The following is a 24,912-nucleotide window of genomic DNA, read 5'->3' on the forward strand; positions in this document are numbered from 1 at the left end:
CCTACTCATGAGCAATTAATGTTTCTCCAATTATTTGTCTGTTTTTATTTATTTTATAGTTAGATTCACATAGTCCCAGGGTGACCCCCCTGTACCAACTCTTAGGAATAATGAGTTGTCTAAATTTATGGCTCATATACTGTGTGTGAAGTAGGGCAGTACGTCAAGATGGAAAGAACCTTATTCTTAGAACCAGGAGAGTCTTGGGTTTGAATTCTGCCTCTGACATTAGTTATTAACCAGTAGCAAGTCACTTAATCTTTCTGAGCCTCGGTGTCTTCATGTGTAAAATGGGAATAATACCTATAATATCTATGAGGCTGTAGTGCTGCTTAAGTGAGATATAGTATGAAAAAGTATTTTGTAAATCTTAAAGACCTCTTTAAAGTGCTAATTAAGGAGCGGTTTTTATTTACTCTAAACTTCTAAAGAAGTGCAGAGAAGGCTTCAAGCAGGTGAGCTAGAGGCCAGTTAGGCAGGAACCAGACCATAAACCTTAGGGCACACAGTGAGGAGAGGCAGCTACAGCCTGGCTTTGTGTAGGTACCTATCCCCTAATCACACTATTCCAAAAGGGACCCAGGGCAAAGGATGCCCCCCATTCACAGTACCCCCCCCTGCCCCTCATCTCTCCCTCTTTTACTTCCTGGCTCTCCTGTGAGGAAAATGCTAGCTCAAAGCCCTTTAGACAAACCTGGAAACCTTCACCCAAATCCTCCAGCATGATTATTGTAGGAATGGAGGGGGAGAATAGAACCTAGAAAGCAGAGAGAAGAAAAACTTGATCTTTTTCCATAGGATCAAATATTGGAGTGAGTTCTCAGGACTGCCAGGAAGCCATCTGGCAGAAAAGAAGAGGAGAAACAAATACCTGGGTCCAAAAGAGGGCTTTATTCAGACTATGGAACCAACACCCCTCCTTATACCACTTCTGGATCCAGAAAGTTGACATCCCGGTATCCTGTGCAAACCACCCAAAAACATTCTTGAACTTTGAGGGAAGAAGAGAGAAAAGGGTGAAACAGTGGGAGAAGTAAGATGAAGTAGAAGGAATTCTTCCAGGGGAAAGCAGAGTAAATTAAATAAATTCATGGAGCCATGGATTCCTGATAAATCAACAGAATTCTCTGTGTTGTGCCCATTCAATTCCAATTACATGGCAGTGGCGGATTGCTTCTGGCCTACTGCAGAGATTTCTTCTGAACAATAAACAGATTCCTTTTATTCCCATATCTCTTTTGGGAGATAAGGGGATACACATGTCCCTTTAAGACCACTTTTTGAACTTTCTTCATTCCTTTATCTGGGGCTAGATGTCCCTGGGTACAGAGTGCAAAGGTCCTGGGCAGGGCAGCCTGTTACCCAGTGGCACAGGGTTGGCATGAACTGTTGGATCAGAGCTTTGGGGACTGAGTACGGCCTGTCCACACAATAGGGGGTGCAGTGATGCCTAGCTCCTCCCGAAGGGCTCCTATGGGCTGCTCCCACCGTTGTTCATAGTAGAGGCTGAGGACGCAACGGGAGTTTCGGCCATTCTGAATTGCCCAGGGAATTAGCTCTGATATCAACACCTTCAGCTTCCTGTGGGGACAGGGAAGAATCCATTACGTCAACTCCATCCCATACTTCCCCATATGACATCTGTCCAGCTGTAAAGAAATTGCTAAGGTCTGAATACAGGCACTGACAGGGCTCTGGCTTCTGCTCCTATCTCCTGCCTCTCTGCCCTCCAGCTCTTCTTCCTGCCTAGACACCCACACAAGAGGCCCCAAAGGAACTTACTTGGCACTGAGTCGGATGGGTCCGAAGGCAGCTCCTAAGACACACATAGGTAGGCCCGTCTGGATGGCTTCAAACCACTTAACCACAACTTCTCCTGGGCAAAAGGAGAAAAAATTGGTAGTGATAAGGACAGGCCCTTATGTGCAGTCCTGCCACACATTACTGTATAGTGGAAGCAGCAAAGTATCCTGAGAGCCAGGAGACAGCATGTACCAGGAAGGGCAAACCACCATCTCCTCCCCTCAGCTCCTTATGGAGAGAGCCCAGAAACCTGAACCTCTAGACTACTGGCTCTGTTTTCAGCTCAGCCTTATCACCTTATTAAGGGGAGCAACCACCATGGAGAAGTGGCCCACCTTCCTTTCCATCACCACTAACTGTTGACCCATTGCCACCAATGAGAATGTAGGCCCGAGAACCTGGGGAATGGCAGCACTTTCCTCTGCTCCTCCCCGATCCTGCCACTGGTTCTGCTTCTAGCCCAATTCCCAAAGTCATAATCCCCATTTAAATGTGAACTCCTTCAGGGCATGGCACTCTTTCTTTTTCTGTCTGTGTCTCTAGTGCTTAGTATGTAATAAACACTTAATAAATGCTCATTCATTCATTCATATGATGCTCAAGTTGGGCTGCACAGCTTAGAGGAGGGGGAATCAGGAACTGGTCAATCCCACCTGGGTCCTGTAATAGGACCCAGTTCTTGTGTCTAGTTTGGTCAGGGCAAGGTACTGGCTCCCTTCCCGATCTGATGCTTTCACAGTTCTTGTCCCTTTGGATTTATGATGTTCAGATAATCCACCCCACCCCAACCTCCCAGGCTTTGTGCCCACCAGAATAGAATGAGTACTCACGCACCAAGCATGTTGGTGGGCATTCCCAAAAGTGTGTGGAGTAGGTCATGAACTTCACGGTAACGCTGGATCACGTAAGCAAGTTCCTCATCATCCACAAAGCGTGTGGGTGCTCGTGTATCTGGGGATACCCTCTGAAAGCCATACACCCCCAGCACTCAGTCATATCAACTCCCCTAGACCCTTGCTACCAATTTCACATAGGTCAACTATTCCTCACTATTCCTTGGCCCCAAAGCCCTCTACGCTTAATAATTTAGATGAACATTTGAAGAACTGAGCAATGTCTGCTATGATTACCTCAAATGCTGTTGCTAGGGGTATACAGGCATTTGTAGGATTTTTTATATGGAAAGTGGAGGTGGGAGAATATGGGGGAGGGGGGGAGAATCACACCATGTAGCTCCTGCCTCCAATACTTGTCTCTAGATGAAATCATCTTATAATGAACATCAAGGACATCATTGAAGGGCAAACGAAAAGTCACAGAAGCACATTACAAATTGAAGGACGGTTGGGGTATGCAAGGAAGTAGGGTAGTCCCTCTGGTGATAGTAAAGCATGTAGGAGCTGATAAGGTGTCTATAAGCCACAGGTCTTTTTTCTTTTTAGCACAAGCACACTGAGCTTCCTCCTCTGCTACGAGGACTTTCTGGAGTTACTGTCTACCCATCAGCAGCACCAAGAGTGAGTCCTGAATGCTTGGAATCCTCCAGGTTCAGCCTAGAGATGCACTTCACTGAATGCATTTGACCCTCTACTTGCACACAGGACAAGTATTTTCATTTGCTTGATTATTTTGTGGATTATTTCCTCCACAAAGTTCTCCTCTGAGCACAGGATCCGGCAGCTTTACTGAGCTGGAAAGGCTCTGAGTACTTGCCTTTTGATGGCCTTTTGGCCGTGCACCTCCCTCATTCAGCTCAGATGGAGGTTCTGCAGGGGATGAATTTTTTTAGTCCTAGCCCTCACAAAGACCTCTACGAAGGTGTGAAAGAATTGTCAACTGAATCACCAAAGGGTTCACCCATATGTGCTGATGAAATCACAGCTCCCTTTAGTATTGATAGAAGTATTGCTCTCTTCACTGTTAGTTTGTCTCTATGTCTTCCCATAATCATGCAGTCTTTGATTACTAGAAGGTCTAGAGTCACTTGAATTTGCTTAGTGGAATGCCAGAAGGAGAAGCCTGATTAAATCTTTGTCGATGACCCTTAATGTCAGGCTCCATGAAGCAGGAATTGAACCTTGAGCTTAATTACTTTTGGGGCAATTTTGTTACTCCATCCTCTGTGGGTTAGCAGAGCCTGGGGGCACAGTTGTGTCATAACTAGTTGCTACAATGTGGCTAGGGACTGGGTCAGAAGCTATGCCCTCTCTAGGTCCTTGAACCTAGATAGCTATCTGGGATACTTTCTGGACAGGTCCCTCCATCAGAGGGATAGGCTGGAAAACCATAATGTCGGGGAATTGGAGAAATCTTCTGGTTTTCAAAAAATACAGGTGAAATCTGGATTAAAGTGAACACGAAGGGCAACTATGGGATGTAGGGTTAAGAAGGTTTCAGGAGATGAAGGTTATGTTAAGTCAGGGAGCTATCTGCAGCCTCAAGGATTATGAAGAGTGGGGGACTAGTATGCTCAGATTGACTATGCTTATATTCTCTTCTACTGGACGGACCGCCTCGAGTTACTGGGCAGCTACGGGTGCCTGGCGGTGGGGGAACAGAGGACACAGAAAGGAGCCAAAGGCCATGTTTGACCAGTCTTCTCTTAGCTTGGATAGTCTGCTCATCTGTTTGCCCACAATCAGATGACAAAACCTAGGCCTTCGAGGTCAAAAAGTCAGGGTGCTAATATAGTTACTCCCAAGATATTGGTGGCTTGTGGCTGTTGCCAAGGTTCTACTTCTATTTACTTGCATTATCCCCCAGGGCCCAACCATGTGTATAGGGAACAAACACTCACATTAACATCAAGAAAGCGGGCATACTCCCAACCAAAGGAGCCCTCCGGTAGGGTCTGGAGTTTGCTCAAGTCCAGAGTAGAGAGCTGGATCCGAGGCCGTTCCCTGTGGGGCAGAGGAGAAGATTCAGGAGCTAGAATGGGTGAATTAAGGAGTGGATAAGATTACCAGACATGAGTGACACATAAAAAGTTTATGTGAAACGGACAGCTAGATTAGGCCTTAAAAGAGGATGAATCAGATAGAATTGGAATGGTAGGAAAGCCACAATCCATAGACATTTATCGAGCTACACTGTGCAAGGCATTTTACTAAGAAATGTCAAGGGATGCAAAAGAAGTTTGGGATACTGTCCCTACCCTCAAGAAACTTTTGTGGAAAAAAGGGTGCAAACATGAAAAGATAATTAACAGTAGGATGCAGTAGTAGAAAGAGTTTTGGAGTCAGAAGAGTCAGATTTCACTTCCTATACTTATTAGGTATGTGACTAGAAGCTCCCTTTTCCTCATCTGTAAAACGAGAATCATAGCACTGGCAGCAACTACTTCACAGGATGGCTCTGAGGATTCAATAAGACCATATGTGCACACCTTGACTTGCTCTACAAAGGTCAGTCATCAGAATTATCCCAAGGTAGTATACTTTAAACACAAAATTAGTGGTACTAACAGTAAGTACTTAAGAAGTTCAGAGAAGGGAAAAGAGAGTTCACTGTGGGCTGTGGTAGTCAGGGAAAACTTTAGGGAGAAGGCATGACTTTATCTGTAACTTGAGGATATAAGAATAACTGGAAAGCAGAGTGAAGAGCATTCCAAGAAATGGGAATAGTAGGGCTAAAGAAAGGCTGTATAAAAAGTAACAGAAAATAAATCTGGAGAAGTAGGGAGTAGAGGGTTTTCCATGATAAGGAATCAAGATTTTATGCTGCAGGCAGTGCTTCATAGAGCAATACCTTCTGTAAGGTTCAGGACAGGGGCAAGGTTAGAAGGGACCAGAGAAGTCATCTTATTCAAGGCCCTTCATTTTATAGATGAGGAACTGAGGCCAGGAAAGGCTAAGTGACTTGCCCAGGATCACACAGCTAGTAAGTGACTAGGGCAGGATTTGAACCTGACTTCAAGTCCAATACTCTATCCACTACAACATTTTGCTTTGGTTTGAGGAATGTCAGAACCCTCATTCTATTCCCACCCTCAACCCCTCCAATTAAGTAAGATCCATCCCAAGCCCAAGATGGGACCTACTGCAGGATCTGGGCACCCTCGGGGTCCCTCCTCATCCGGTCCCTTAGTGCCTGCAGAGCTTGGTGTCCTGTGGTCTCACCCAGAACAGCAACCATGTCTGAAAGGACAGAAATGAGCACACGTGGAAAGAATGGGGGGAGTCTCTTGACCAATTCAAAACGATGATGAGTCGTGTGTAGAACCCAGTGGTAACATGTAAGGGGAAGAAGCCAAGGTCCTCCCAAACATTCATGTACAAGGTACTGAGGATATAAAGATGAAAAATGATACTGATTCTCACTTCAAGAAACTTAATAGAAGCATTAAGACAAATACATAAAAAAGTATAAGGCAGATTAGGATTAAGTGAAAAGGAGAAAAAATGCAAAGTGACATGAGAATTTTGAGGATGGAAATATCACTTTCAGGTAGGAGGGGATAGGATGGCATTCAAGGAAGGAATTTCATTCATTCATGAAGGCAACAGTCCCTGAGATGATCTTTAAAAGGTGCAAAGAATTTTAACAGGTAGAAAGAGGTTTGTGGATAGGCTGTATTTATGGAGGTGAATCTTTCCCTAAGACCTAAAATATAGTATGGTAGAAAGAGCACTAAGCTAAAAACCAAGGGACCTGGATCTGTTACTGGTTACTGGTGTGGCTTTGGGCCAGGAACTTCACTTGGGCCTCAAATTTCCTCATTTTTAAAATAAGGAGATTGAATTAGATGATCTCTAAGGAGCCTTCCAGTTCTTGAATTGTATAATTCAATCTACATTAAGTGTTGGAAGAAATTTACACACTGTAGGTTACTGGTTGGAAGTCAGCAGGGTAGGATGGTTAAAGAAGGTTAGAACTGGAAGGGACTTAAGAAGTCATCTCATCCAACCCCCTCATTTTACAGATAAGGGCTGGCAAGCACCATACTAAAAACAGACAAGGCAGGCGTGACCTGCCAAGGACCTTGGTGATCATCTAATAGCAGGGTGTGGTGGAAAAAGCAGGGAACCTGCCAGCACACATTCAGGACTTATAAAATTTCAACTACAAAACAAGATTTACAAAAACAACAGCCATAAATAATTAAAAAGATGTTCAATGTTCATGGTTGGGACAAGCCAATATGATAAAAACAATACTATTCAAATTACTCTCCAAATTTAGTATTCCATCGAATTATAAAAGGTTACTTTACAGAATTAGACACAATAATAATAAAATTCATGGAGTAATAACTGGAAAAGAATAGTAAAAGATGTAATAGTAATGTAATAGTAATAACGAAAATAGTAGGAAGGAGGGGCAGCTTGGTGTTCAAATCTTAAACTAGAGTATAAAGCAGTAATTACCAAAATTACCTGGTATCTGATAGAAAACAGAAATGTAAGATCACTAAATTAGATTAGATAAGCAATATCTAGATACAAATGTGTAGAGAGACGTCTAGTGCTCAATAAATGCAGGAACACAAACTTAGGGAAAACAGTCTGGTGAAAAATGAATTTACATCAATACCTTACGCTTTATACAACAATAAGTTCCAAATGGATAAAGTATATAAATAATCACACCATTAAAAAATAAGAGAATAGGTTACATCTTTCACAACTATGAATAGGAGAAAAACTACAATCAGACATGGAATAAAATGGATCACAAAAGACAAAATGAACAATTTTGAATAGAGAAAATGTAAAAGTTTTTGGACAAATAAAATCAGTGCAGCCCAAATTAGAAAAAAAAACCATACCAATCGGGGGGAAAATCTTTATATTAAGAAAATGGTTAAAAATATGACATCCAAAATGCAAATTGAAACAAACATGTATTTCCCAAGCAGCTAAAGAATATGAACCAACAATTCTCAAAAGCAGGACTTGCAAACTATTAATTATATTAAAAAGTCCTCAGAATAAATAAATGTAAATTAAAGCCTTAAGGCATCAGATCACACCCATCAAAGAGTCAAGATACTAAAAGATTGGAAAGAGAATATTTATTGATAGGGCTGTAGGAAAAACATATTAATTCACTGGTTGTCAAACTGTGAATTGGTTTAGCCATTCTGGAAAACAATTTGGAACTAGGCAAGAAAAGATACTAAGTTGTTTATACCTTTTGACCTGGAGATTCCATTACCAGGCCTATATCTCAAAGAGGGTACAGATAGTAAGAAATGACCCAGACATACAAAAATGTTCATAGCAGCATTATTCATTATAACAAAAATATGGAAACAAAATATGTAACCAATGATTAGAAAGAGGCTGAACAAATTGTGGCATATAAATGTGTTATTATGTCATAGAGAATTACAAATTTGAATTCAGGGGAAAATGTAAAGACTTACGAAATTATACAGAGCAGAGAAAGTATAATCAAAAGAAAATAAATTCAATAACTACAACAATGCAAATAAAGTCAATAAGGAGAGGTAACAACACTATGGTAAATCATGCCAATCAATGTTAGTACCATAGTATTAAAATTTAAGGACTCATTCCTATAAACATCCACTACATGGTTTTGGGGGATTGTTCATTGTAAGAGAGCATTTTGAGGTCCAAATATATGATCCTATGATAAAGTGTCTTGTGTCAAAACAAAATGTACCAGTATACTTAAAAATGCATTAGACTGCAATTCAAAGGTTCCAGATCTGGCACCACTTTGCCCCAAATTGCTTTTTCTTGTCTCAATCTCTATAAAATGAGGTTGTTATAATCGACTTCTTTTTCTCTTTGTGCTCTAAAGGTAGCATTGGATGGGACCTAGTAACACCCTGGATAGTCATTAGAGCAGGGTGCTGGAGACCACAATAATAAACACACCAAACAGTAGTAACTTGCCAGAACTTGGGCAATTAAGTAGCGGCGGAGAAAGGGGAACTGTTCTGGGAGGTAGGTGACCTGGGTACTGTCAACCCCTGGGAATCCCTGAGCTACCCTAATCACTTGGTTGGTCTGAGCTTTTGTAGAGGTTGACATTACTAACTAATCCAAGCTCTGCAACTGACTGACTACCTGACCATTTTGAGTCGTCACTTTCTCTTTCTGGACCTCAGTATGATCTTTTAGAAAATGACACAACTGGGTTAGATGATTTCTAAGACCCCAATTTTGGCCTAAAGTTCACCTCATCAATATAATATATATAATCTCAACTGTCTTCCTTAGCCTTCTTCCCAACTAAGAACAAACAGTTTTAAATATTGAGATTATATGGGTTTAATTATCAAAATGGGCAAATGGATTTTTGTGGTTAGTTAGGCAAGCCTGTGCAGGAAAAATAAAATACTGGTCTCATAAAATACAGCTTATTTAATGAGCACTGGACAGTGAATCACGAGACCTGGGTTCTGGTCCCAGCTCTTCTACTTATTTACTGTATATCTCTGAGGAAACACCACTTCCCCTTCTTTCTAGGTCTGTTTTTTCATCTATAAAATGGGGACATAAAAAGTTCCCATTCTGTTCAAATGGTGTTAGGGTTCTATCTAGTTCAAGGCACTGGATGGGGTCAGGTGGGGACTTGGGGGTATTAGCAGGGCAGAAGGTTGGCTAGCAGGATATCAAACAAGGCAAAAGTTATCTGACAGTACCATAGACTAGAAGTTTGGAAACTTGAAACTTGGTGCTGATTCTGCCATGAAGTGAAAATATCACCTTAGGCATATTACTCTTCTCAAATCTGGGGCTGTTTCCTCTTTTGTAAAATGAGATGTCTAAGGCCTCCTCAAGCTCTGAAGTGGGAAGGAATCTCACAATGAGGGACACTGAATGGGGTTTGGAAGCTATTTAGACCTAGGGGGTGAACAAGTAAGCAAAGTAGGAGGGGTATAGAGGTCACAGAATTAGAATGGGACTTTCAGGTCATTTGAGACCAGCCTTCTAATTTTAGACTTTATTCTGGAGAACAAGATATTAAACAGACCACAGTAGCCTGGCCAGGGTTTTAGTGACCAAGAGTGGCAGAAAACACTTTGAATTGTGAATCAACAGACTTGATTTCTATAGTTCTGGCTCAGCCACTGATTCTCTATTTAATCACCTTGGGCAACTTGGAATAGTGGTAAGAGAATTAGATTTGGAAGCAGAAAACTAGGATTCAAATCATGGCTCTGCTCCTAAGGCCCTTAAATATTTGGGTTCTTGTCTAACTTTGAGCAAGTTCATTCTATTTCTCTGGGTCTGACTTTTCTGTAAAATGAGATTAGACTAGAAGATTTCCAAATCCCCTTCCAGGTCTAAAGGTGGGTCCTGCTAGAGGAGAAAGAACATTTGGAATAGGATCAAACACGGGGCTTTGGTTGAGAGAGGGAGAGGGTGGAGAAAGGAAGACTGGGATCCCGGCCAGGCACTAGTGACCATCGAGTGGCAAAGTGACCCTGTACCTGTATCTGGAGATAACAAGAGCCATTTGCCACGAGGATTGCACCTCCCCTGCAGGCTTATGGTAGTAGAATAGGGGAGAAAGGTGAATGTGGCTCTCTGACGGGTCATTCTATTTCTCTGAACCGGGAATCTGGAGGTTTCCTCTTGGCTGTGCTCCTGACCCCACGGGTCACCTAGCTATCGACTAGATTCCCCATCTCTGGGACCTAATCTCCCCACTGAAGGTACTGGATGAACTTATCTTTAAACAAAAATCTGCTCGACCCCTCCCCAGGCTGAGGGTCAGCAGGGTAAGGGTCAAGGCATCGTGAAAAAGTGGGGGAAAGGGCCCCTCTTTTGGAATCGGAGGAGCTGGGCTTGAATGCCAGGTGTCACTTTACTGCCTGTGCAACCTCGGGGAAGTCCTTCAGTCTCTGAGGCTCCGTCTCCTCATCAGTGCAATGAGATGGGTGGGCGCGATGACCTCCGCGGTCCCCTGTCGCGCCGGGAAGGCTCACCGTGGCGGTAGGGGTCATACAGCGCCATGCAGGCGGCGCCAGCCGCCAGCAGCGCCTTCTGTAGCGGGCTGGTGGGAATGTGGCCTGGGTAGAGCAGGCCCAGGCCCGTACTGCGGCCGCCCGGGAGAGCTGCCGAGTTCGAAGCCGGGCTACGGGCGCCGAACTGGGGTCGAGGTAGTAGGCCCGAGAGCCGAGACTGGCGGAGCAGCGTCGCCATGGCAGCGGCCCCTAAAGGAAGAAAGGGCAAAGTTAATCCTCCGCTCAACTAGCTGCGACGGAGTCGCGCAGAGACCAAAAGTAGTGCGATCGCGCCCGCCGGTTCCCAGCTATCTTGTTCTCTAATTTTCTTAGGGCTCTTCCGACCCGTCAGAGAGCCACATTCACCTTTCTCCCCTATTCTACTACCATAAGCCTGCAGGGGAGGTGCAATCCTCGTGGCAAATGGCTCTTGTTATCTCCAGATTGAACCAGTCCTATTCTAGGCTTCTGAGTTATGTTTCTCTCCGGGACGGTAAGAATGTACCACTTCCGCTCTAGGAGTATGGCGGCGCCCAGCAAGGGACCCTATTTATTTCCTGGACGCTGGTTACGTCACTTCCGTTGATCTCTTCATAGAATGCGAGCATGGGTTCCAAGGGCTCCACTCGCCTTCATGGGCTCTTCGCAGTCTACAAGCCACCTGGGTTGAACTGGAAACATCTGCGGAACACTGTGGAGCTTCAGCTCCTGAAGGGTGAACGATTCGGTTTCCTGGCCCGTGTACCCCTCCCAGTCCCTTTCCTTTCCTCCACGACCTGCTCTATGCACTAACTTTACTTAACTGCTATGAACACTTACTAAGAGCCAACTACGGGTCAGGCCTGTTGTGTGATCTTGGATAGGTTACTCCCCATCTTTGTTGCAGTTGCTTCATCTCTAAAACGAGCGGGTTGCATTAGATGATCTCTAAGGCCCTGTCTTTGCATTCTTTTCCCCAGCCCACCCCCTCCAGGTAACCAGACCTCTCTTCCTTCCTCTAATAGGGAGATATTTATAGCAGCCCACTCCTTCTCATTGCAATAAGCATGCTTTGAAGTCATGTGCTTAGCACAGTGTCCGGCACATAGTAAACTCTTAACAGTCTAATATCTCTATATTTTCCTGGTTTTCTTCCTTCCTTGCCCCAACCAGGGCCCTTTCCTCATCCAAGATTCCCCCTACCGCCTCTTTTCCAGAGCCCTAGATTTTAAAATCATATTTAGAACTGATAGGAACTTTAGGTAGCAGACATCTGATAAGCCAATCTCCCCATCCCCTGTTTTAGAGATGAGGAAACAATTCCACAGGGATTCTATCATATTGCTTCCCTTAGAACTAACATTTATGTAAGTTGTTTTAAAGTTTGCATATTGCTTTCTCACAATAACCCTGTGAGGTAGGTGCTGTTAATCCCTGTATTACAGATGAGGAAATTGTGGAAGTCAGAAGTTAAATGACTTGCCCAGGATCTTACAGCTAGTAAGTGTCCGAGAGAGGATTCAAACTTAAGGCTTCTGACTCCAAGTCTAACAGTCTGCCCACTGGACCACTTAAGTTGTTTATGATCTTAACTCTGGCTTCCCCCACTGAGTGACTTAAAGGTCGTCACTTTTCCTTTTCCCTTATTTTACCAGGAAAACAGGGACCTGATATTTGAAGTGTCTTGGCCAAGGTTAGAATAGCCCCAGACCCAGAGCTCGTTCCTGAAGTCCACACCATGTCATCTTTTTTATTTTCCTCTGCTCCCTCATACTATCTACTCATCTTTCAGGCCTCAACTCACAGATGCAATATACCCCTCAAGAGCACATCCGGTTCCTGCTTGGGCCCATGGAAGGAAGTGAAGGGAAAGAACTGACCCTCACAGCCACTAGTGTTCCGGTCCTTTCTGAGCACCCTTTAGGTAAGATGATTCTGGGGCTTGTCAGTAGGGTCACTTCCCATAAAGCAGGCAAAGAATGCAATTCAGTTCAATGCAACAAGTATTTAAATGCCTACCAGGAAACCATGACAGGTTGTTGGGGGGGGGCATTTATTTATTTGTTTGTTTTTAACATTTAAAAAATTTTTTTGAGTTATGAATTCCCTCTCTCCTCCACCTATTGAGAAGGCAAGCAATATATCAGTTATACATGTGAAGACCATAACAGTTATTGGTGATAATAAGTTTTAAAAATGAAAGGTTCTGCCCGCAAGGAGCTTACATCCTAAGGTAGAAGTTCTTAACGTTTCTTGTGTCATGGACTCCCTTGGCAATCTGTTGAAACCGATAGACCACATCTCAGAATAGGTTTTTAAATGCATAAAATAAAATAGATTAGATTACAAAGAAAACCAATTATATTAAAATAAGGTTGTACTTTTTTCCTATTAAAGTTCTTGGACCCCCTGAAATCTTTCCACAGAGCTCTTGGGCATCCATTGATCTCTGGAAGGCACCAGCAAGTGGGGGTGTCAAGGAAGGACAATGTAAAAAGGTGGCACTTGAGTTGAGTCTTCAAGGCATCTAAAGGACCTAAGAGGCTGAGATAATGATGGAGTGAATTTCAGAGAGTGCACTGGGCAGAGAGGCTGGGGTTTGATGATGGGGAGTAGCCAATGAAAAGCACAGAGATGGGAGATAAGAGTACCATGTGTATGGAACAGTAATTTGACCAGTATGGCAGGACCATAGAGTGAGTGAGTGAGTGTGTATGTGTTTGTGTGTGTTAATGTATAAGAGAGCCAGGTTGTGAAGAGCTTTAGGAGCTAAATAAAAGACTTTATATTGGATTCATATTCTATGTGAATAACATGTATGTGTTACATATGATTATATGTAGTGCAAAAGGCTAGGCTAGAATCTTTAGGAGCCAGTAAGGGATGAATAAAAGGATTGCCTTGTAGCAGTAATGGCCCCATTGAGGTTGGATGGTATAAATTTATAGTGGATACATGGTTTCAGGAACACCATCATTATCCAAGACTGGAATAATGGAGTAAATTGTTGGAGGATAATTTCCAAAGGCTGTAGGATAAGGAGGATCCAAAATCTAAGATTTATAGCTACAAGGGACTTTAGATATACTTAGATTTGTTTGTAGATTAAGACCCAAAGAGATAAAAGTGACTTACTGTTAGGTTATACAAAAAGTAAATGACAGAATTTAGTATTTGAACTGAAGTCCTCTGACTTTAAATCTGTTGATCTGTCCCTTTGCTGCCCCAAGATAAGTAAATAGAAAATAAGCAGAATAATACACAGGAAAATCCTGATGATGCCAGGTCATTTATTCTGGGCCTGCTGGCACTATTCCCCTCATCCTTTAGAACAGCAGTTGGCCAACTGTAGTTTTCAGGCCAAATCTAACCCACTACCTGTTTTTGTATGACCTGTGAGCTAAGAATGGTTTTGACATCTTTATAACAACTTTTAAATTGTCAAAACCATTCTTAGCCATACAAAAACAGGCACAGCCATAGTTTACCGTCCCCTGCTCTAGAAGTACAAGCATTGCATGCTGCTTTATCACTTCTCTGATGAAATACTCAGTTACCCTGCAGGTAGATCCAGGGACACTTACTAAGGTGGGTCTGGACATGGAGCATAGTGTCCTGACTTGAGTCTTATTTTCAGTCTTCTCGGAGCCTTTCATTCCAATCATTGCAATCATGTGGGCAGATGAGAGGATTTATGCCATCACTTAATAGAAATATTTTCTCTTTGAGGCCAGAGTTAGTTTGGGAACCTTTTGTTGCACAAGGAAAATTCTCTTGACTATATTTTTTCCTTCCTACTTGTGATATGCTTAGAAGCAGTCATAGCTCAGTTCCATCCCCAGGCTCAAGGAAATGATTATGTCTTCAGGGAGGGGAAACAGACTTTTCATGTCCAGCACTAACAGGACATGTAGCCAAAACTGTTCCTGGTTTGGATTTCTCTGGAGCAAAATATTTCAAGCAAATAAGTCTTGAAAACCAGAGTCACTGACTGAAATTGCCTGAAAAATTGGAGGAAAACTATGTGATCCTGCCACTATCCCAAACCCAGGCTTATTTTCAGAATCTTCAGTGGTCTCAAAAGAGTTCTTCTTGGGCCCCAGAGATGCTATTGCCACATTACTCCATGGACCTCACATATTTCATTTCTTTCCAGTGAGAGGGCCAAATTACAGGAGTGTGAAGGTGGGCGTCGGGCACCGGCTGGATGTGAAGTCATCTGGAGTGCAGGGTAGGCAGGATCGGTATGCTTTGGATTGAGTAGTTTCTGCATGAGAGAGCAGAGTGGCTTCTTGGAGGGTGGGATTAACAAGAAATAAATGCCCTGTGGAGGAGGGCAGGATAAAAGAGAATAGTAAGTATCCCTCCCGCCCCCCACCAAAGAATTGTGAAATTTTGTGTCAAGGCCAAAAAAAGTTCCTCTGAGAATCTTTCCTACAGTCATTCCTTGTTCGTTGCTCTGTTATTCTAATTACCCTCCCTGACCCTCCCTTGGCCCAGGTCTTTGATATACTAGGGTGGGGGTTATAGGCCAATGAGGGTAGTTAAAACTTTGGGCCTTGTCCTAGGGCCAGGAGTCAGGAAATAGAAGATCACATTTAGAATGTGTAAACATGTGGTTCTGGTCCTGTTGGTAGGCATTTGGACATATCTGTCATCAGAAACCACAGTGCCCGGTTCAGAAGGACAAGAACCAGCTAGCAGCTGCTTCTGTGCTGTCTGTGGCCATGGAGTCAGTGACCACATCCTCCGGATGGGTCCAGTCACAGTCGGTCCTTTGTATTATTCCTGCATTTCTCCCAACCCCCCAGTCCCCAGTAGGACTCAGGCTGGACAGACATGATCTCATTTTGCTGTCCTTTTTTTCTTCACTCTACAAGAGGGATTAGGGGAAATTTTCTCCTTCAACCAGAACAAGAAACTGAGACCAGAACTTGCCCAGAGAAATCCTATGTCAGAATCTTATGTGCTTGCTGACCTTCTGTGATAGACAAGACAACAGTGTTAAGAGAACAGGGCAGAGAATCAAGGCAGGATCAGAGCAAGAACCCCTGATAAAATAGCAACCCCCAGATACAAAGGACCTGAGGAGCTGGAGATGAACTGTCGAATTGGTATCTTTCAGTGCTCGGTGTGGGACGTGGAAACAAGCTGCTCACAGACATCTACAATGCCCATCTCACCAAGGTACTTGTTGGGAGTGCTCAATTCTGGTGATTAGCTGTGTGGCCTCTGGCCTTGAATGAATCATTTAGCCCCTGAGGCTCAGTTTCTTCATTTGTAAAATGGGCAGGGATCATAATTCCTGTTCTACCAAACTTCACATAGTTGCTGTGAAGCTCTGCAATGTATTACGAAATTCCTTGTAAAGTATAAGGAAGCTCTGCAATGTATTACAAAATTCCTTGTAAAGTATAAGGGGGGTACAAAGGTGAGGGCTTATTATTTTTATTCCCTCAAGGCCTGAACCTCAACCTCCAGCAACTGAATGGGTCTCATCGCCTCTTATCTATATCTGGAATCAGGATTTCATCGGCCTCTGGAGAATAAATGAATTAACTAACATTTATACAATACTTGTAGTGTGAAAGTCCATGTGGTTGGTATTGTAAGGACTACAAAACAGCGGAAGACATAGAATCGTAAGAACCTAAACGTCATTTATTTATTCATTCAAAGATTACTTACTCAGCACCTGCTATGGATAAGGCACATATACATGAAAAGTTAAGTAGTACTGAAAAAGATGGTAAGGCAGTGCAGGGTGTGTGGGGTCCATCATGGTCCATCGAGTGGAACAGAGACACCCTGCTGATGTTCAGAGCAGGGAGGGAGAGGTCACTGTACCTTAGGAAGGACTCGTGGAAAGAAGTGGGGTAAGCTAAACCTTAAAGGATAGGGGAAAAGAAATTTAGAAGGGATTTTTTGAAGGCTAAAGGAGGAGGGGAAGTTGGGCTCTGAAAGTGTGGAGGATCACTTTCATAGGGCTCAAATCTCTTCCCAACCCTGATTTTATTCCCCACCCAAGAGTGGTGCTCCTTAGAAAGTAAGCCCCTGCAGGGAGGCAGAGGAGCACCAGAAGAACTGGTCAGGACCAAAGAGCACACACTTTTGAGGGAGGGGACTGCCCTCTCTACTGCTCTGTACCCAGCCAACTATGGGTGCACAGTAACTATTTATTGGATGGCCTGCTTCACTGTCCCATCCTGTAGGTGCATAGTAAATAGTGGGTGACTTGCTTCATGTCCCTTGACTTTGTGGCATTTAGCATGGCTGTGACTATCTAAAGTGTTCCAAAGTTCCAGAGTTTAGTAAGTTGTTTCCATGGGATTCCAGTGAAAGAGCAGGAAAATTGATGCTCCCCGTATCCCTTCTCAAAGGATTACACAGTTCGTGGGCTCCTGGGCAAAGCCACAGATGACTTCTCTGATGAAGGCAGGCTGATTGAAAAGACAACTTATGGTAAGAGCGTTGGAGAGTTCAGGGACCAGGGAATATACTTGGGGCTGTTGATTGTGTGATGTCTCCAGGCTTTCTGGAGGACACCGAGGCTTTTGACTACAAAATCTCTCCAAGGTTAATTCCTGAGCTAGTGCTCAATAGAAAAGGTCAAGCATAGCTTGGGGCTTAGTAAGCAGATTCCTAGGATAGAAGAAATAAAGCTGAATTTGGAGTCAGAGGACCCAGGTTCCAAAATCCTGACTGACTCTAGTATTTTCTACCTGTGTGACCTTGAATAAGTCACCTAAAACCTCCCTGGGCCTTGGTTTTCTTATCTTTAAACTGAGAGAGCTGGACTAGATCCCCTCTAGCTCTGAAGTCTTTGATCCTGGTGTCCCTGTAGAGTCTTCATGGCATGGTTGTTACCCATGGTAAAAGTCAAGGAGGCAGATTTTGGTTCAATAGAAGAGAACTTTCTAATAAGCAAGCATTACCTGACAGTGAAGCAGGATGCTTTATGAGCTTTCTGTCACTTGAAATGTTTGAGTGGAAGCTGGAAATCCACATATCACAGAGCTGTGATGCTATGGAAGGTATTCGTGCACTGACCTCATAGCTATCTGCACCCCTAAGGTCCTCTGTCACTTTAAGGTTCTAGGAGTCTGAAATGCTCTTATTCAGCCCCTGGCAGTACTGCTCCTCAGCCAAGGAGGGGTCTGAATTCTAAGCAGACACTCTTGGACTTCCCCAGTGATTTACCCTGGGGCGGTGGCAGCCGATAGGATAGGGATAGATTTGTCCCCCGTTAGTTCCCCAGTGGCCTGAGGCTCATCTATTGCCAGTACCTTTGATAAGAAGGTATAGGACAAGGGCAGATCAAACCGTGGGCTCTCCCACAGTGTGGTTATCCACATGAAATTAGATTAAAATGAATTTTAAAAGGAGAGAGAAATCACATTGGGGTAACAAGGAGGCTGAGGAGGCCTGTGGGTGGAATTTGGGTAGCCTTACTCATTCGCCTTGGTGATTATGACATAATTTAATGGCAGGGGGGCAGGTAAATATGCTAGGCCTTTTTTAGCATCAGCTGGAAAGCCCCTTTTCTCTGCTGGCCAGTGCTTTGCATCACAAAGCTATCACTCCTGTGCCCTGAGGGAGGGGGAAAGAATCACTCTATTAATGGCCTAGTGCCATTAAGTGCTAGGGCCCCAGCTCCCAATGGGTCAGCTATGTGGGAAGGTGTGAGCATCCCAAGAATGTGCCAGAGGGCTGGTGTGGGTACAACAGTCTGTTTGCTCCTAAGAGCCAACTCTTCCCTTGCCCTTGGTGCATGCCAGCTCCAGAGGTTGGAGAGAGAAATAGAAGGCGGAGATTTGAGAAGGTATGAAGAGATGGTGAGCTGAGTGGGGTGAGGGTAGCTTCCCTTTGCCCCACCCCATGCAGGTGGTTCTGCTCTAATATCCATTGGCTTTCCCAGATCATGTGACCCCAGAGAAGCTCAGCAGAATCCTGGCAGTCATCCAAGGCTCCCATCAGAAGGCATTGGTAATGTAAGTGTCCAGACTGGACTGCCTGCCCTCCCTCACCCTTTCCCACTGGAGGCAATAAATGACAAGCTGGAATCTAGTCTGTAGCACCCATGTTGTGTTGGCTACAGTTCTTGTCTTGGGCTGACTTTCCTGTTTGTTCTCTGAAGCCTCTGGGGGAAGTTCACCCAGATCTTCTCTCTTATCAAATTTCTCACATTGCCACTCCCAGAACTCTCCCACTCTTCTCCAGGTCTGGCACCCCTGGTCCTCTCGCTCAACAGATGATCATGCTTCTTAACTTTTTGTTGAAAAGTCTTAGGTGCTGACATCATTCGGTAGGAGCCTCCCTCCCTTGAAAAAGGTCTTCTTCCTTTTAAAAATTTTAATATGTTTTATTCTTAACTTAAATACAAAAAAAAGTATTTTCATACATACAACAAAACACACCAAAAGGATTGTATATGAAACCATGAATCTCCATTTCAAACCACAGTTGTCCTGCTTGTTTGTGTTTCTTACTCTTCTCTGCATTTTTTACAGAATTACAATGTCCCCTGCCTTTTTTCTTGCCTCACTATTGCTGCCCCCTCCCCTGTCCAGACCCACCTTCCAAATAAAAACCAAGAAAGAAAAAAACCCATTTCATAACAAGTAAGTATAGTCAGGAAAAAGGAATACACAGTGGCAATGTCCAGAAATGTATGTCTTGTTTATCATCTTGCATCTCTCACTTCTCTGTCAGCAGGTACAGAACATACCTTACCCTAGGTCCTCTGGAGATGTTGTTGATCATTGATTGGTCAGAGTTCTTAAGTCTTCCCAAGTTTGGTTTGTTTTTGTTTTTTTTTACACTGTTTCTGTTCTTATATATATTGTTTTCCAGACCTCCTTTCTCAGGTTGTCCCCTATCCTTGTACAGTCAATCCCATCTCCTCCTGACTCCTGAGACCTTCGTTTTTTGCTTGTTATCTTGTATCTTACATCGCTTCCTCTCCACTAACGGTTTCCCTTCTCTCTACATAGACGCTTAGATGACCTCCCGTCCTCAATAAGAACAGCAGCAAATCTTCGTAACCTCATTACTCCCTTGAACTCTCATTATTAATACCTCCTCTACTTCACTCATTCCCTTTCTAACATTTGTAAACATTTCCTTTCGAACATTTCCCCCCCACTGCTGTTCTTTGCAAAGGTACCAGTGAGCCAGGTGCACATCTGTTATATCTGCTACCAGGGAGGATGAGGATGGTGAATCTCTTGACTTTAGGAGTTCTGAATTGCTCTTAGCTGCGGGCTAAGCTGATCAAGGATCCCACAGTAAGTCCAGCATTACTATGGTGAGATCTCTGGAGCAGGGGGACACTGAGATTGAAAAGAACTGGTCAGCCCTCCTGTTCCTATTATAGTTGTATCTAACTGTGAGTAGTTCCTACACTTTCACCATGGGTAAGATGGGAAGACCCAGTCTTAAAAAAAAAAAAAAGTTACCATGTACCTTATCACCAAATTTTTCAGCCCTCATCTTCCTTAACCTCTTGGTAGCACTCTTACTCCCTTCTTCTTTCTGTTAATTCTGTGTTGTTCCTTGGATTCTACAGATCCTGATTGTCTACCTTTCTGACTTCTACAATGGTCCTCTCACTGACCCCTGACCAAAGACATTGCAGCAAGGTTTTGTTGTCACCCCCTCTTTCTCCACATTCTCTCCCTTACTCATTTCATCTATTCCCATGGTTTTAATTATCACTTCTGCGCAGTTGACTCCCAAATCATATGTCTACTAGATGTCCTGCCAACACCTTAGACTTAAATAAGCCTCAAAACAAATTACTGGTCTTCACTTCACCCCAAACCATCGTTACTCTCTGACTTCCCTATTTTGACTAATGGCACCACCACTATCTGTGTATCTTGATAGCTTGGGAGTCACAGATGACTTCTCCCCAAACTCCTATATCAAACTAGTTACCAAGTCCTGTAGTCTAGTTCTTGCAAATCTATCATCTTTCTGGTTGTTAGCCCTTTCTTGAAATTTATCTGCATACAAGTGAATGCCTTCCAGTAGAATATAAGCTCCCTGAGGACAGAAAGTATTTTCTTTCTTTCATTTTTTTTGCCTTTGTAGTCACAATGCCTTGTACATAGTATCCACTTAATAAATGTTCATTGAATTTCATATCTGTTGTCTCATCTCCTTTCCCCCTACAACAACCAGAATTCTCTGTTATTGCAACAGGATCCTAATTGATCCTCCAGCTTCTCCTGGATCTGATTCATGTTGTATAAAATACTACATTAATCATCCCCAAAGACAGTTCTGATAATGTCACTCCCCTGCTCAGAAACCTTCACTGGCTCCCCACTGCCTATAGAAATAGTATCAAACTCAAATAGAAGCGGGATCCCTGTGCTGTATATTGACTTGGAGAACCACAAATGTAAATTATCTATGTTATATTTTTATTTATTTTGTGAAACATTTTCCAAACACATTTAATCTGGTTTGAGCTGCTCAGGCATTTGCCAAGAATTTGACACCTCTGACCCATAGGAAAAACTAAGATTTCTCAGTATTCTGAGAATGAAGGTAATCCTGAGTATGAAGACTTAGGAAATAGTTATATTCCCATGTAGTAAACCTTTAAACTATCTTTTCAACCATATCTCCCACTACTTCTCCTTTGGCCAAGCTGAAATAGTTTCTGTTCCCTAAATGTGCCATCTCTTTGTCTTTGCTCATTATTCTCTCTGCCTGAATGCTGTCCTATCCAGTTTACCCTTTAAAGCCCAAGTCAGTTTTTTTTTTTAAAGCCATTCCTGATTTCCCTCCAGCCAGATGTGATCACCTCCTTAGAATGAATCATTTCATGAGGTATATGCCTTCTATGACACATCTCATATCGTATTCCACCTTGTATTATTCTTAGTGACCTCATCTTATTCCCCTTACTATATTATTGGAGTCCAAGGACAGGGATTTTATCTTTCATTTGTGTATCCTTAAAAATGCCTCATAGTTGCTCAATAAGCATTTGCCAAATTGAATTGAATCTCCCTGGCCTTTCATGACATTAAATTCCTTTTGGTTAGGCAAAAGGGCAAGGAACAGCTTTCAAGAGAACCCCATTTGGAGTCGGGAATGGAAGACACATCAACTTAATTCCAAGTTTTTTCATGAGGTGGTCATTGAAAATTGTCATCCTCTTCTCTAGGTATTCCAATCTCGACTTGAAGACTCAAGAGGCTTATGAAATGGCTGTGAAAGGGTTAATCCGGCCCATGGACAAGAGTCCAATGCTGATTACAGGAATCCGATGTCTCCAATTTGCACCTCCTGAATTCCTCTTAGGTAGGATTTGGGAGGGGGGAAAATCAGGACAGCATGAGAGTAGGAGAATGATAGGGCTCTACTTCCATGAAGGTAACCTTAGGGTAACCCTGGAAGATAGTTCTCAATCCTTAGTGACAGTAACTCCCTTGTCAATAACCCCAAATGGTCTGAGCAGGGCTGTGAGGCCTCACAACATGGTCTTCTGCCATGGCAGTTCATGCGGGTTCTTAGGGTCTCCAGCTTCTTCCCACCCCCAGTGCTAGGACCTTGCCAGATAACAGACTTCACAGAACAAATGCTCTCATGTCTCATGCCAAAGCACTCTTTGATGCAGATTCCTGGCAAGCAAAGGTTATATTTAGAGGCTTATTCCCAGAGTTGAATGGTGTTTCATGTTGTTGTCAAAGCTCCCCTAGTGAATTTCACTTTCGCTTTGGCCTCATTCAGTTCCCTTCTTTCTTCCTGATCCCTCTTCTGGATTGCTTTTCCTCTTCCTTGCTTCCTGCACTTCTATCCTTGCTCACACTCCCTTCTCTTTAACTCTTTGTCTGTTGCCTTGGTACAGAGATTCGGTGCATGCATGAGACCCAGCAGCTGCTCCGTCGAGTGGTGCATGAGATTGGACTGGAACTGAAATCAGCTGCTGTCTGTACCCAGGTGCGCCGGATCCGAGATGGGGTCTTCACCCTGGAGGATGCCCTCCTGCGGACACAGTGGGACATGCACAGCATTGAGAAATCAATCCAAAAAGTGGCACCCCGAATAGAGGCAGAGCTAAAAAAGTGCCAAACAGTAGCACTGTGCCATAGAGACCCTGTGGGACAACCTTCTTCCTAACAGATCCAGGTCACAGGCAAACTCAAGTAAACTTTCCCCATGGGCTAAGCAGAATGAGGCATACAGCATTAGGAAAGAACAGCAGGGGAGGGTGCTGAAATGGTGTGGGAGCTGGCAAATACCTAGATTGCAGGAGACAGACAAGGGAGATCCATGGCCTGACTGAGGTTAGGGAGTTCATATACTGCAAGGAGGAAGACTTGGGAAACTTTAAAAATGATCCTTGTCGGTTCAGTAAGTAAAAGGCCCTGCCCCATGGCTCTTGTATAAGGAAGCGACTTGGTGTTTTTGGTCTAGTGAACCTAGTTGAGAAGGGCACCTCTGAAGCAGCATCCTGGGCTGCCTCGTTGAATCTGGTGGGATCTGGCCGATGTCAGAGGGAAAGTGGTGGTAGAGAGGTGGAGACTCCAGGAAAAAGTAGTGAGAAGACAGGCACAGCAAAGGAGGAGAAACTGCTATTCTTCAGTGCTTATGCAGTTTTGAGAAGACCCCTTCTAACCTGTCTTGAGAGGGAGGAATCGGGAAGAACTGAGATTTCTCTGAAGAACTCAGAGCACATAATAGCTGGGATTGCCCTAGCTTTTGGCACAGAGAGGGGAAACTGAGATATGGTTTTGTGGAAATCAAATAGAAACCAGGTCTTTATCTCTTCGCTTCTTCTTTGACCCCTAAATCTCTAGGCAGGGTAGTATTGGGAGAAAGATGACTGAACTTTGTGTCAGAAAACCTGAGTCTGAATCCCAGTTTTGCCTTTTTCAAGCTAGATGACCATGGGCAACATCACCTCACCTTTCTGAGCCTTAGTTTCCTCAACTAAAAGAATAAGGATTGTGATACGCATTTCCTACCACACAGTTATTGTGAGGATCAAATGAGATTGTGTGTAAAGAATTTTGTAAACTTTTCAAGTGCTGTATGAGGGTTAGGTGCTGCTGTCCAGCAATAACCCAAGACCACTTTCTAACAGCTCCCAGCTTTAGGATGGTGGATATCTGGGTGAAAGGCTGAGCAGCACAGGTGACTTTTTCTAAACCCCATTTCAGAGGTCTGGGCATTGCTTTTTGGCTTGTCACTTTACTTGAACTCAATAAAGGCTTGACCTCATGTGTTTCCCTGGGGATGGGGCTAGTTTAGAGGTAAAAAGCAGAGTTTGTTGCCTAACAACCAAGAGATTGGGGATTAGAAAACCCTGCTAAGGAGGGGACTTTGAAATTCTAAATAGACAACTTTTCTCCTGCCTTCTCTCTTCATCCTTCCTCTCCCCAAATCCCCCCCCTCCACACTACTGTACATGTAGGTGTCAGAGGCAGGTTTAGACCTCAGAGGCTGGGCTAGTAAGGAGCTTCTAGCACCCTAGCCTTATAGGCAGGTATGGGGTCTGCCTAGTAGTAGTCAGGTCATAATGAATGGTAATAACCTTGCAGATAAACTCTAAGCATCAGCTCCACCCATCATTACTCATACCACCCTTGTACCCTCTGGAATGTATCCACCCCTTTTGTTAAGCAAATTAAGGTTTTTGCTCTCTGGAAATATGTTCTATTTCCAACAAATACAAACTCCCATAAAATCCAAATGGATTATCAAGTCTGATATTGCCTTCCTGCCTTGATTCTCCCTGCCCAACTTGGGCTCAGGGATGGGTTAGGAGCGTTCATTTCTTCTCTCTTCTTCATTTCTATTCTGCCAGGATAGCTAATTTTTAGAAAGCTCCATTTCAAGTATATCCTTCACCTTTCATATGAGTATTTAAAAATTCTTGCTACATAGAATTGAGTTTCTGCTCTTTCGTGTACCACAGCCTAGATTTCTTTGAGTACCTACCATTCATTCACCCCTACACATTTAAAGAATGCTTTCTTAGCACTTGACTGGACTGGTAATGTTCAGATAAGACATTCCCTGGAGTTTACAGTCTAGTGAGGAGGGATGAGAGATATATACAAATAATTTATACAATACACATATGAAAGTATAGTAAGAGCAGGACCAAGTACTGTGATTTCATTGGAAATATTAATTTCAGGGTACCTTTATTCTTAGCACTGTGCTAGCTACTGTAATTA

At 43.5% G+C, this 24,912-nt stretch overlaps 2 protein-coding genes across 3 annotated transcripts; one reads left to right on the forward strand and one right to left on the reverse strand.

Annotated features, from left to right (window-relative positions):
- Positions 1-868: 868 nt before the first annotated feature.
- On the reverse strand, positions 869-10,928 carry COQ4 (coenzyme Q4). Of its 2 annotated transcripts, none has more exons than XM_027869401.1 (6): positions 10,712-10,928; positions 5,843-5,939; positions 4,601-4,703; positions 2,638-2,767; positions 1,783-1,876; positions 869-1,581 (listed from the first exon to the last, which is right to left on the reverse strand). In XM_027869401.1, exons 1-6 carry the CDS (start codon positions 10,926-10,928, stop codon positions 1,395-1,397), a joined length of 828 nt encoding a protein of 275 aa, XP_027725202.1. In that variant the 3' UTR covers positions 869-1,394. The 2 variants fall into 2 exon arrangements, with proteins under 2 accessions (XP_027725202.1, XP_027725203.1); XM_027869402.1 differs by lacking the exon at positions 10,712-10,928 and adding an exon at positions 10,214-10,693.
- Positions 10,929-11,203: 275 nt separating this feature from the next.
- Positions 11,204-24,422, forward strand: TRUB2 (TruB pseudouridine synthase family member 2). The gene is made up of 8 exons (XM_027869400.1): positions 11,204-11,444; positions 12,501-12,632; positions 14,865-14,939; positions 15,834-15,895; positions 17,089-17,170; positions 18,627-18,699; positions 21,891-22,027; positions 22,575-24,422. Exons 1-8 carry the CDS (start codon positions 11,336-11,338, stop codon positions 22,844-22,846), a joined length of 942 nt encoding a protein of 313 aa, XP_027725201.1. The 5' UTR covers positions 11,204-11,335; the 3' UTR covers positions 22,847-24,422.
- The last annotated feature ends 490 nt before the right edge of the window (positions 24,423-24,912 follow it).

This window comes from Vombatus ursinus, unplaced genomic scaffold (assembly GCF_900497805.2).
Source record: "Vombatus ursinus unplaced genomic scaffold, bare-nosed wombat genome assembly UNPS02014793.1, whole genome shotgun sequence".
NCBI lineage: Eukaryota > Metazoa > Chordata > Mammalia > Diprotodontia > Vombatidae > Vombatus > Vombatus ursinus.